Source organism: Strigops habroptila, chromosome 8, assembly GCF_004027225.2.
Source record: "Strigops habroptila isolate Jane chromosome 8, bStrHab1.2.pri, whole genome shotgun sequence".
NCBI lineage: Eukaryota > Metazoa > Chordata > Aves > Psittaciformes > Psittacidae > Strigops > Strigops habroptila.
The window spans coordinates 16368979-16381272 of NC_044284.2; the positions used below are offsets into that span (position 1 = coordinate 16368979).

Genomic DNA, 12294 nt, shown 5'->3' on the forward strand with positions numbered 1-12294 from the left:
AAAAACTATTACTTGCTTCTAAGTAAATCGGCACTGGTAAATGAACTATCTCACTCAATTTCCCAGCTGTAGCCCAGACTGCAGTAATACTCCTAGCCAAACTCTGCCACATGTTTGTATACATACAGCGAAAGATTATATAAGGTTCTGTGTATTACTTGGGGCAAGGATAAGAAAACTCTGTGTTTAAGTGGAAAATTCAGTAGACTGAGCACACATGCAACCTTTCAAAACACCAATTCTCAATTATTCATAAGCATCCCAGAACTGTAAGTGGTCTGGATGCAGGTCTCTGCTCTCTCACTGACACACCCTCCCCCTCCTTCTTGAAATACCAATTTTTTTTAGAGTGGAGGAGATACAGTCTTTGCTGATATGCATGTTATATTTATAACTAATATCTAGAGAATATGCTCATGCTCCTCCAATGTCCTCAAATAGGATCACAGTATTTGTGGAAACTGTCATTAGGATAGGAAATGCGTACATTCAAAACAAGACTAAATTAACAGAGAAGGTTAGTGTACATAGATGATTTTGTTAGAAGGATATAAATCTGATTATGTTTCTAGTAAGTTATCAGAATATGCATCGAGAATAATAAAACACATTGACTGCCTGGGGAAGCCTTATTTGCCAGTAAAAGACGTACCTATCCCAAGCTACTCATCAGAGATAGCTTGTGATAGAGCAATTACATTTTCTTTATCCTTTGGCTTAAAACAAAACAAAAAAACCCAACAACCAACAAAAACCAAACAAAAAACAAACAAACAAAAAAACCCCACCAAAACAAACAACAAAAAACCCCAACCAACAAAAACAAAAACAATCACTCCCCCCCCAAAAAAAACCCAAAAAAGCAAAAAACCAGAAACACCCCCAAAAAAATAAAAAAACCCCAAGCCCCAGAAAAACCAAACCCACCACAATAAAACCCACCCAAACCAAAACAGAAACAAAAAAACCCCCAAACTACACCCCTCCACCCCCACCCAAAAAAACGCCCAAACGACCCAAAAAACAGTCTAAATTAGACTTAGTCATTAACTTCTCAAAAAATAGAGTGGACAAACACAATGACTAAAAAATACTTGGGTAAGCATGCTACTAGCTGTCTCTTTTCTGAACTATTTATAACATAATAAGATGCTTCAGCATAGAAGGTTCAGTCATTGAAAGGACAGAAATTAAGGGAACGTAAGTTTCATTAGGACCAGAAAGACAAATTCCATAATATGTCTGTAACAGACAAAAGACATTTTAGATCCATCAATAATTGAAATCAAGTGCCCCCGAGTCTGCAATAGCAGTCTTCGACCTTTACCAAGGAAGAAAGCCATTAACAGCAGAAAGGCAACTTAACATCATGTGCTTATGCATCAGTGTTGTCCAGCTTAATTGACTAACCTAAGATTAAAAAGCAGCTTTTACAGAGTAAGCATGTGTAAAGGAAGTATGAGCAAAACCATACATTTTTATTTTTTCTTTTGCATGAAAGCACGAAAGATTTATACTTGAATACAGCCAAATGGGTTAAATCAAGCTTTGGTATTTAAATGCTTATAATTCCTTTGCACTGCAGAACAGCTTTTAGAATAGAACAGCACGTCTAGCATTAAAAATCCCCTAGAGAATCATAAGTTACAGTGTAAAGGAAAAGTGAAAACAGTTTGAAAAAACCCTCAATCATTCATTTAATAATCATACAATTTTTATACTATTCACCTATCATTGTGCTTGAACTGAGTATGTATCATTTATCAAACAGCAGCAAGAGCCTGTAAAGCTTTCCGGCTGCCTTTGGATTTAGTCAAAATGAATGCAAACAATCACGTGGGATTCAGCCAAGCAATGACGTTAAATTCTGCTCTGTCAGAAGACAGCATCTGTCAAAGCCCACATTTAAACTGCTGCCTGCCTGTGCAGCAGCTGAAGAACTACGGAATGGATTTTATAGACCAGAATCCTCAGTTAGAACAGCTCAAAATCGTTTCTATTACTGCCTAGCAACAATGAAGGAAGGAATAGAGGGAAATCCTATTACTGAAGGCAACCGAAGCACTACGCACTAGCACTCCCTGCTAATATCACCATTAGAAATATGGATACTGAGGAGAAGAGAACACAGCACTGCATTGTCCGACACGGGAAACACCAGATGTAAAAGCTCCAATACATTGGCCGTGAACGCCAGAGAGCCCCGATCGGAACAGAAACGAGAACTACTGTCCTTTTGTTTGAAGGATGAACAAAAAGCCCCAAGACAAGGACAACACTTATGAGCAAGGAAGGTAACACAGCAACGGGCAGACAGATGGACAGCTTGGATACTGTGAAAAGCAATCGCAGGAAGCAGATTGTTGGGGGATGTGCGCATGTTCGATAGCATCTTTTTTGCTGAAGTGATGGCGTGCCAAAACTATTTTCTGTGGGTATAATCCTCGCACCATAAATGGCCTGACCAAGGAAGGTATGTCAAATCCTTGTATGTGATATTCATTCGATTGTCTGTTACCTTTTCAGCCATTACAGATAATAATTGTTCCTAATTTGCAGAACCCCGAGATAACATGTCTCTGAACAGAGAGAAAGAATTCTGGCAGGTTTTCCTCTCCCACAGCACAATGTCACTACCTTACACTTACTAAATGCATCGCTTACAGTCTGCACAAGGCTAGTGTGGCTAGAGGGGAGGGATTAGAGGGATAATGTAGCTACTGTAATGATTGCTTTTAACTGAGAAATTAAAAACTCAAACCCCTCCAATATAGAAAAAACAGTTAGAAATCCCCTCAAACTAGGTCAGGATTAATCCTTATCTGAAGTAATCTTAAAGCACTGGTAAAATGGCCATGATGTGACATACAGAGAGCACTGAACCATCAAAACAGACGATGCAGTCAAATTACATTACCTTAAAAGTACCTTCAGACCTTTTTACACTTTATTCCCCTCCCCCCTCCCCCCCCCCCCCCGCAAACATAAGCAAAATGTAATCAGGCTAATATCGGCCAAGCACAAACTGGGAGCATGGAAAAGATTGGAAATGATTTAAACCATCAGCAGTGCAATCAGGCACCACATTTTACAAGTAACATCAGGCTCCCCTGACATCCCAAAAGGAAACCTTCAAACACTATACTCTCAAAATGGTAAGCACGTAACTTATCTCTTGCCATCATTACAGTTTCTGTTTAACATGAAAACACTGACTGTTTGACTTGGATTATAAAATTACATTCCATCTAATTGCCGTTTTTTTTCTATTTATTGTTGAAATTTAAACACTTCATCACTACTGGCAAACAAACAAGATGAATATTTGCAATACAAATTCAAGACCTAAATCTATAGCAATTTAATACATGACAGAAAGTGCTTATCAGCAGAATCTACCAATAATCTATAATAAATCATTAGATGTCAATATAAATGTGCTTTCTTTGCCCAAGGCAATGCTAACATGCAATAAAACAACTGCAACTGGAAATAGTTCACATACCTAAGGATGCAGCACACAACAGTCACCGGTTTCATATCACTTTTAAGAGATTTAGAAGATCAAGCCACTTTCCAGAACTTTTAAACCAAACAAAAAAAATCTCCCCTCAGGCAATACTGCTGGAGAGGCATGCTTAGCTAGTGGTGCGACTTTCATATCTGATGTTTAAAAACCTGCACATCAAACCTCACCCCGAGTACTGTTTTGTGCAAAAGATTAATGCAGTTTGAAAGTAAACTCAGGCACATTATGTGAGGCCTAATATACAACTGCTGCTGCTGTTTATCAGAACACCGACTCCGGCTGCCTTCTGAACTCTTCCCTCTAATTAAAGAGTTTGCCCACACAGCTAATCAAAATATGAAAATCCAGGACGTGTGAATAGGAAGTCAAATGCTTCAATCTGCAAAGCTATAATTATAGAGCAGAATTCAAAGTACCAGGAACCAAAACACCAGCAAAGCACAGACCGCAAATAAAAATTCAAGAGGCATTCAGAGTTTATATATTTGGCATTTGATAATGCATCACTGACTGCACAGTCAAGTGCCAAAAATGAAGTAGAACTATTATAAATCATATCTCCAAACTGCAGAATTGCATGCAACAACACACTTTCAGAGGACAAGGTAATTGTACAGAGACCTCTTGCTATACTTAGGTTTTCTTATCTACTGCCAATGGTTGGTGCCTGTTCATAAGCTTTCTGTGAAATTAAATTTTAAATATTTGGGCAAAAGCGGTAATGCTCTAACCCTAATTCCAGTGAGAGAAGGTAATACTTTTATGATACTATTTGATGGTGCTTTTAATATATATTGATTGTTGTTTATGTTATTTTAAAACAATGCATCCTAGCATGTATTATGTTTTCAAAGGTTTCAAATAGCTGCTGCTGTGTTTCAAACACCTAATACCCACTGCATATTTTGAAATGTTTTACACCTGAATTATTAAAAAGAAACTAGACAAAGTTATTTGGGTTTTTTCAGTCAATATTTTTTACGAAACTGAGAAATAGACGTAGGTCCTTCCCCTGTCCATACAATGCCTTTTTAAAGGGCAAACAGAGACAAGATTTTCTAGGAAGCTTCCACCTTGAAAAATCAAGGAAATACATGAGACCTGACCCTCTCTAAATTTCTTATGATTCCAGTTCTGTCCCTCACTGTAAAACTTATTTTAATGAGCACAACGTGAGCATGCTGCCTAAAAAAAAACCAACCAGTATTTCAGCAATTACAACTGCCTTTTCTGGGACACTTCCTCAGTGCATCAAGGAAAGACAGCACCTGAAATTAGTTTTCAGTTTACACAAATATTTACATAACTGTATGAAAGTAGGTCCACACCAAAACAGTACCTCAATTAAAAATTAAACACAGATCAGTAGCATAGTGCAGATTTAGAAGTGGAACGATTCAGTGTGACAGAACTAACCTGAACTCTAGCTGCTACCCTACATTTGCGAAATTCTCGTTTTTACTTTCTTCCTAAACTGCACATGCATGCAATGGAATGATAATTAATCAAATATTCCCACTGTTCTCTTCCAAACTGGTACGAAACAATTAATTTCCCTGAGATCTAGGGTACCCTTTCAAGTGGCGTTTGTGTTTGCTTATGCAGAAATGTTCTTCCCAAATAGCTGAGTGGTCATTTAAAACTCACTGCACGCTGCAGAGAAACTAAAAATTATTAGTTTTGACGGCAGGCTTTAATTTTCTGAGCCTGCAAAAGCAGGTTCAAGTGGTCAAGTAAACATAAGTCTTTTACATTTCGGACTTAATTTCTTTTACATAAGGATAATGTCCGAGCCAAAGCAGCATAAAAGGAGTAGTGTGGAATATTAGGTTAATTCTCAAGCTACACATGTTTAACAGCTGTACACTGGAAAATAATTTTTAGAAAGGCAGTTCAGTCTCTGGTAAGTGGCATCTGTCCCAAGTAGTTTAAAAGAATAAAAAATAATAAAATAAAAAAAATCAGAAATACTTTCAGTGAGCTTAAAAACAAAATTCAGGGCTGCTGTGAAAGAGAACAATGACAGGGAAGAGCTTAATACGCAGATATTTTGCTATTTCAGGAAGAGAATTAAGGAGCAGTGTCGCCTTTTTAGATACGTTTACGTTGTCACAAACCACAGTTAAAATCTGCGCTTACTTGCTCCTCCTAGTGGAGGTTAGTATGAGAGAATTCTGATTCAGTGCAGTACTACTTTCCTCTTGTTTCCAAATCCTGCCAATGAGGCACCTTCTGCATACACGTTATTTTGTTTATATACAAACTAACATACAGTAATTAAAATAAACCCTGCTTATAGGTCTTTCACCAACCTTTTGAAATACAAATTTTCCCTTACAAGAGCCAGGCAGATTGAATGTTACATCACATACAATTTAGTAATATATTATTCAACTGCCATCTCATCTTAAATTACTTCTTTACAGTGTAAAATCCTGTAATTTCCCAAATAACATGTCACTTATTTTATAAATGCAGAAGTTAATCCTAATATTGGTTTTAGAAGATAGCAAAGCAATTAATAAATTACACATTTATATTAGAAATAGCATTTTCTGTGGACTCCTGTTCAACTGTCATCCTTTTTCCTATACAAAACCCTAGGGCCCAGAAATAAATTAAAGCAAATTGAAAATCACAAATGAATTGCTACTGTCAAGCAAAAGGTTCATTTACGAGATGATGTGATCAGCTTTTAATATGCAGCATCATGAAGCTGCCATATTGACTCTGCTCTTGAATATGAAAAGAAAAAAAATTAAGAGGAAATGAAGCACAGACTGCTTTGGCACTTTCTCCTACAGTTACAGCTGCTTGTAACAATACTTGAAATTTCCATATGATACCAGAAGCATGGTAGTTACATACACATTTATAGCCTGAACCCTCCCCCCCCACCCCGAAAACCAAACCCAAACTAAAAATTATGTTCATCAGATAGTTTGCCAGAAACTTAGTGCCGTGCAATTTTACTTTCAGTTAACATGAACATTTACCCAAGATCTCTGCCTACAGTTTCATTTTAATTCAGCTGCATCTGAGCCTGGCACAACAGCCAAGTGTTCCATTCAATATTTTCTTTCAATGTGCAGCAGAAGGTTAAAGGTACCTGAAAGGTGACCGAAAATGTTACCCTGCGTTACCATCTGAGGGTTGTGCAGTGAGATTACTGGACCCTGAAAATTAATTTTGACAGGTGCATCTTCTCATTGACTTTCTGAACACAGTCGGGGCCGGTGGAAACACGCCAAGCGGTGTACTGTGACTAACACAACTCTGCCATAATCAACCTTGCGCCGTCTGTCCCACCACCCACACATGACCATTTTACAAAAAGGGTTTTTAAACTGTGAGCTGTACTAGCCTCTGCATGCTAAATCAATTTGAATTAATGCCAATAAACCTTCCATCTGGTATCAAGGCCTTTTCATTCAGTCCTTCTCAAACACTGCACAAGGATTTCACAATCAGTATATATGAAGCTATTTATGTGTACTTCAAACTTTTTCAGCTTTTTTTTTCTCCTTTTTATTTTTGGTACCCAGAATGTTTATCAAAATTTTTACCACAGAAAAATTTAAAAGCTAGTAAATCTACTTAAATCATAAACAATTTCTGCCTTTAGCCTAAATCAAACCTTGGTTTTACTAACATGGGCTGTTTTTTCAAAAGAGTTGGACTCAATTTTCTATCTAGGTTCTCATCGTAATCTTTTTATGAGTGTGTAAAATTAAAAGTCTCTGATAATTTATTTTTGTTTTTTTTAATCTTTGCAGCGTGAGCCATTTGCAGACAATTACTCACCATGAACAAAAGAAAATGAATACCAAAGAATAGCAGTGGATTCAAACGCGATCAGAAAAGCATTTTGCTTGGCCATTGTCTCATATCCCATCACTGGATTCTTACAACATGCTTCAGTGGAGAAGACGACACTGCTGCTTTGCAAAGATGACCTGGAATACCAAAAGGTCTCTGTTTCGCACCCATCTCATTGGCCTGATCTCTCTTGTATTTCTTTTTGCTATGTTTCTATTCTTTAATCACCACGACTGGCTACCAGGCAGGGCTGGATTCAAAGAAAACCCCATGGCTTACACTATACGAGGATTTAGATCTACAAAAATCGAGACAAACCACAGCTCTCTAAGGAACGTGTGGAAAGACGCCATACCTCAGACGCTCAGGCCTCAAACCGTCACCAACTCCAATAACACGGATCTGTCATTGCAAGGAGTAACTGGTTTGGAAAATACCCTCAGTGCCAATGGAAGTATATACAATGAGAAAGGTACTGGGCATCCAACTTCATATCATTTCAAATACATCATAAATGAGCCTGAGAAGTGCCAGGAGAAGACCCCTTTTCTAATATTGCTCATTGCTGCAGAGCCAGGCCAGGTGGAAGCTAGACAAGCTATTCGACAAACCTGGGGTAATGAAAGCCTCACCCCTGGCATCCAAATTGTTCGTATTTTTCTGCTGGGCTTAAGCATCAAGATAAATGGATATCTCCAGCGCACCATATTAGAGGAAAGCAGACAGTACCACGACATCATTCAACAAGAATACTTAGACACCTACTATAATTTAACCATTAAAACTCTTATGGGAATGAACTGGGTTGCGTCTTACTGTCCACATGTTGCATATGTTATGAAAACTGACAGTGATATGTTTGTCAATACTGAATATTTAATACACAAGCTTCTGAAACCAGAACTTCCTCCAAGGCACAAGTATTTTACAGGTTATTTAATGAGAGGTTATGCACCTAATAGGAACAAGGATAGTAAGTGGTATATGCCACCTGATTTGTATCCAAGTGAACGTTATCCTGTATTCTGCTCTGGAACTGGTTATGTTTTTTCTGGAGATTTAGCAGAAAAAATCTTTAAAGTCTCCTTAAGCATCAGACGTTTACATTTAGAGGATGTATATGTGGGGATCTGTCTTGCCAAGCTGCGAATTGACCCTATGCCTCCACCCAATGAGTTTGTCTTCAATCACTGGCGAGTTTCTTACTCCAGCTGTAAATATAGCCACTTAATTACCTCCCATCAGTTCCAACCTAGTGAACTGATCAAATACTGGAACCACTTACAACAAAATAAGCACAATGCCTGTGCCAATGCAGCAAAAGAAAAAGCAGGCAGGTATCGCCACCGTAAACTGCACTAGAAGGACAACACTCCCTCTGTCAGATGTACTCCATGTGCAATTTGTAAATACTGCTGAACGCATGTACAGTGAAAACGGATGAGCTTAACGGGACAGCCTTTAGTTGATCCCCATCACATAGTGGAGTCTGAAAATTATTTTTTTAAGTTAAAAAAAGTATAGCTCTTGATAACCTAATATTATGAAACTATAACCAAAAGGTTTTCCCAGCAAATCTGAGGAGAAATGAAGACGGTATATAAGGATCTTTGTGTTAATGTGCAATAATAAGCATGCACACTTTGGTGGTACAATTGCTGACTTATGTGCCAATAAAAAATAATTGAGCATATTTTCCACACTAAAATTTTATTTAAAAAAAATGCATTCATAGCTCTAGTTCTCTTCGATGTAATGATTTGTTGTTATCTAGAATTGCTATAAAATGAAAAATTTAAAACTAAGAAAATGCACAAAGGGCAGATCAGTTTTACCTTCAAATACCACATTAAAATCATTATACACTTCTTAACTGTATATTTAACAATGTCACATTTACAATTTTTCAAGACACTACCAATGAACTCTAAAGCACTAAGAAATTACTCCCTTAAAGTAGGTCCAGTTTTGGGAAGGTTGCTTGTTTTGGTCAGGAAGGAGGGATAAATAAAATCAATGTTCAGAAAACTGTCACCTTTGTACATCACCTTCAGAAATGCAAGTGGTGTTCTAGATTCAACCAGATTCTCCTAAAAGAGCTGATTAAAGTTACTTAATTCTCTAAAAGCCACATGGTGAGCTCCTAAAACCTGGTGCCAAGTAAAACTCATCTTGGCATCTTCATGCAAATTCATTGAATCTGCTGTTCATTCCTTTGCACAACTTCAAGGTAACTCAAAGACTGATGAGAAATGCAAACCAGAACTTCAGGTCTTTCACTGTAGTCTCAAAAATATTCCATTTTGTGGAAAGAGGTAGAAAACCAACTAAATCTTTGTTGATTTTGCTCTGTCCTGCCTGCTCTGCCCTCCCCCACCCCCCAAAAGAAAGATCAGTCAAGTGAAAATAGGTCTGATAGAGAAAATTAAGGCACATGCCTTACTTAAAAAATGGGGAAAACTATGGCATACTAAGATGGAGAGTTCCGGATAGCAGTATGGGCAAAACAAAAATCTAGGCGATTTTAAAAACTAAAGCCACAACATATACCACTTAAAATAAATTGTGAGAAGTAGGTTAAATCTATTTACAGGTTTCCAGTTTTCTAACAAACAGAACTTTTAAAGCTTATTTTCCAACTGAGTTACAACAGAGTTCTATCAGATTCAGGTTATTACTGTTTGTCACAGTGCCAGGGTAAGCAATACCCACCTCTGATTTAGCAACAGATAATGGAACTGTGATTAGTTTTCTGTTTGACTGGGACTTTTTAATTGGATAAAATACAAATATTTGATGTACTTTTATTATTTAATAAAATTGATTATATTTATGGTCTTCAGACTTCACTTTTTATGGGAAAGTTGCTCAGGAAGAAAACAATTTCTAGCTTTATCATTACTTGACTTTTCTAGTGTTGCCTAGTTCTAAAGCCTAGTTTTCATACCATGAAATCATAGCAGTTCTTTTGTTGAGGGTTTTTTTGTAATGAAAAGACAAACCATATTACTGAGCATTCTCAGCAGCCCGAAGGCTGTCTGTATGCAGGAACATACGCACATGAACAGGCTGCACTGCACTGGACTAGCTCTGAAGAAATCCCAGGAGCTCCTATTGAAGATGGGCATGGGAATTTGCTCAACAGCATTTTTGTTGGTCATCATCCACCAAATTTTGTTATCCGTTCTATTTTAGGTATGATAATTATACATTCGTGCATTTCCAAGATATCTCAAATTGTAGATATGTCCATTTCTGGGGAAAGCAAATGTGTGTAAAAATAGTAGTACTCTGCAGAAGAGATTTCTCCAACTAAACTGAAAGTGCCTCCACTTAGTTTATGTGATGGCTGTTGGTGTTCATGTGAGACAGAGCACTAGAAAAAGGCTTTGGGAGTGTTCTTTCAATACCCATTTATTGTTTTCTTCACTCTCCGTCTGCCTGCTTCCTTCCAGCTAACACAGGCCACAGTTAATATTGCAGCTGAAAGCCACCTGGCTGAAGTTAACTATCTGCAAGCTTTACACAATAGTGCTAGTTTTAGACAACTAGAGCGAGTACTGAGAGCCAGCTACTACTTAACGGCATTCAGTTCTGGAAGATGTACAATCCCATAAATGGCTTCTCCCCAAGTACTGCTGGCCAAGAACACAGCCCAGCCTCTTGGAGAGGGCTTCAACACTGTTCCCTGCCTTCAGCACTTCCAAGTTAGACTATAACGTACTCTACTTGGATTTTACCAACTCCGGCTAGTTCAAAATGCTGTATATTGGGTATAGTCCAAGATGTTAATAACTAAACCTTAAACAGTTTGGCACTTCAATCATAAAGTTTGGCAGCCAAACAACGTCTGGAGTACTTCACTTTGGAGCCCATGCATGATGCCCATCTGCCCAAGCTTGGCAGAATTATGATACGAGTTCAGTATATCAAACCTCTTGATAGTAAAAATACTGGTGAGGAGTATAAAATGTTAAACAAACAAAAAAATTAATGTCCTTTTAAGGGTCCAACTTTTTTTAGTATTTGTATTAATGTTTGGGCATACATTGGAACTACTCTATATTTGAATTATTTTCAAGACAGCCTAAGGCTACCTAGATCATTCATATCGAAGTACTGTTTTCTTGCACAGTTTGTTACAAAGCTTTCAGAAGTAGGAGGGACAGCTGTATGATGAAATATGCAATTATGGAATGAAAGATCCACATTCCATTCTCTGAATGTTTTTACTGTTTTCTAGCTTGTGTTTAAGCTATTTGCTCACTCTAGTAGAATGTAAAAACAGTTTGTGTTAAAAATAGTACAATCATTATTATATGCATTTAGGTTAGCAATAAGATACAAGCTTGTATCCAAAACCCCAGCATACGTGCAAAGCAGTTAAAAAAAGGTATAGAAGTCTGTATAATATTTGCTTTAAATGTTTTTGCTTCTCTGTGTGTCTTCAGATTGAAAACAAATTCAAAAAGTCATACTGACTCACAACTTGTTATAGAAAAAAAATGCAATGTCATTGGTACCATTATCATGGCAAAGAAAAAATTCTTAGAAAAGTGAAGCATGGTAAAAAAAGTGAGAAATTGGAATTCCATAAAGTTACCCTGTTTATTTAACTTTCAACTAAATAAAGACTTACACATTGATACTAGATGACCAAAATGAAGTCCCATGAAAAAATTGTTGTTTACCAACAAGAGAACTGTTCCTTTCACATCTCCAGTTACATCAGTGACTTATGTGCAGATCATATCAGTAGATTTGAGCATGGAAAATACACAGCTAAGGTTTTGGTGTAATAGAACTGATCCTATTCCCAGCCATTGATAAATATTTGCATGTGTAAAGTTCACAATCTGTTCTAGTCTGAAAAAATTACAGGTAAAGGTATTTCTAAGCCTCAGTGGTTGTTCTGAGGGAAAATTCAATGTCCATTAAGTTCCTCA

At 37.3% G+C, this 12294-nt stretch overlaps 2 protein-coding genes across 4 annotated transcripts in view; one reads left to right on the forward strand and one right to left on the reverse strand.

Moving 5' to 3' along the window:
- CDC73 (cell division cycle 73) overlaps nucleotides 1–12294 on the reverse strand; it is a 111964-nt gene that overhangs the window by 42851 nt on the left and 56819 nt on the right. The window lies entirely within an intron of this gene.
- On the forward strand, nucleotides 1792–12020 carry LOC115611839 (beta-1,3-galactosyltransferase 2). 2 transcript variants are annotated; one of them, XM_030495379.1, is made up of 2 exons: nucleotides 1792–2473; nucleotides 7306–12020. In XM_030495379.1, exon 2 carries the CDS (start codon nucleotides 7442–7444, stop codon nucleotides 8708–8710), a length of 1269 nt encoding a protein of 422 aa, XP_030351239.1. In that variant the 5' UTR covers nucleotides 1792–2473; nucleotides 7306–7441; the 3' UTR covers nucleotides 8711–12020. The 2 variants fall into 2 exon arrangements, with proteins under 2 accessions (XP_030351239.1, XP_030351238.1); XM_030495378.1 differs by lacking the exon at nucleotides 1792–2473 and having other exon boundaries at nucleotides 7088–12020.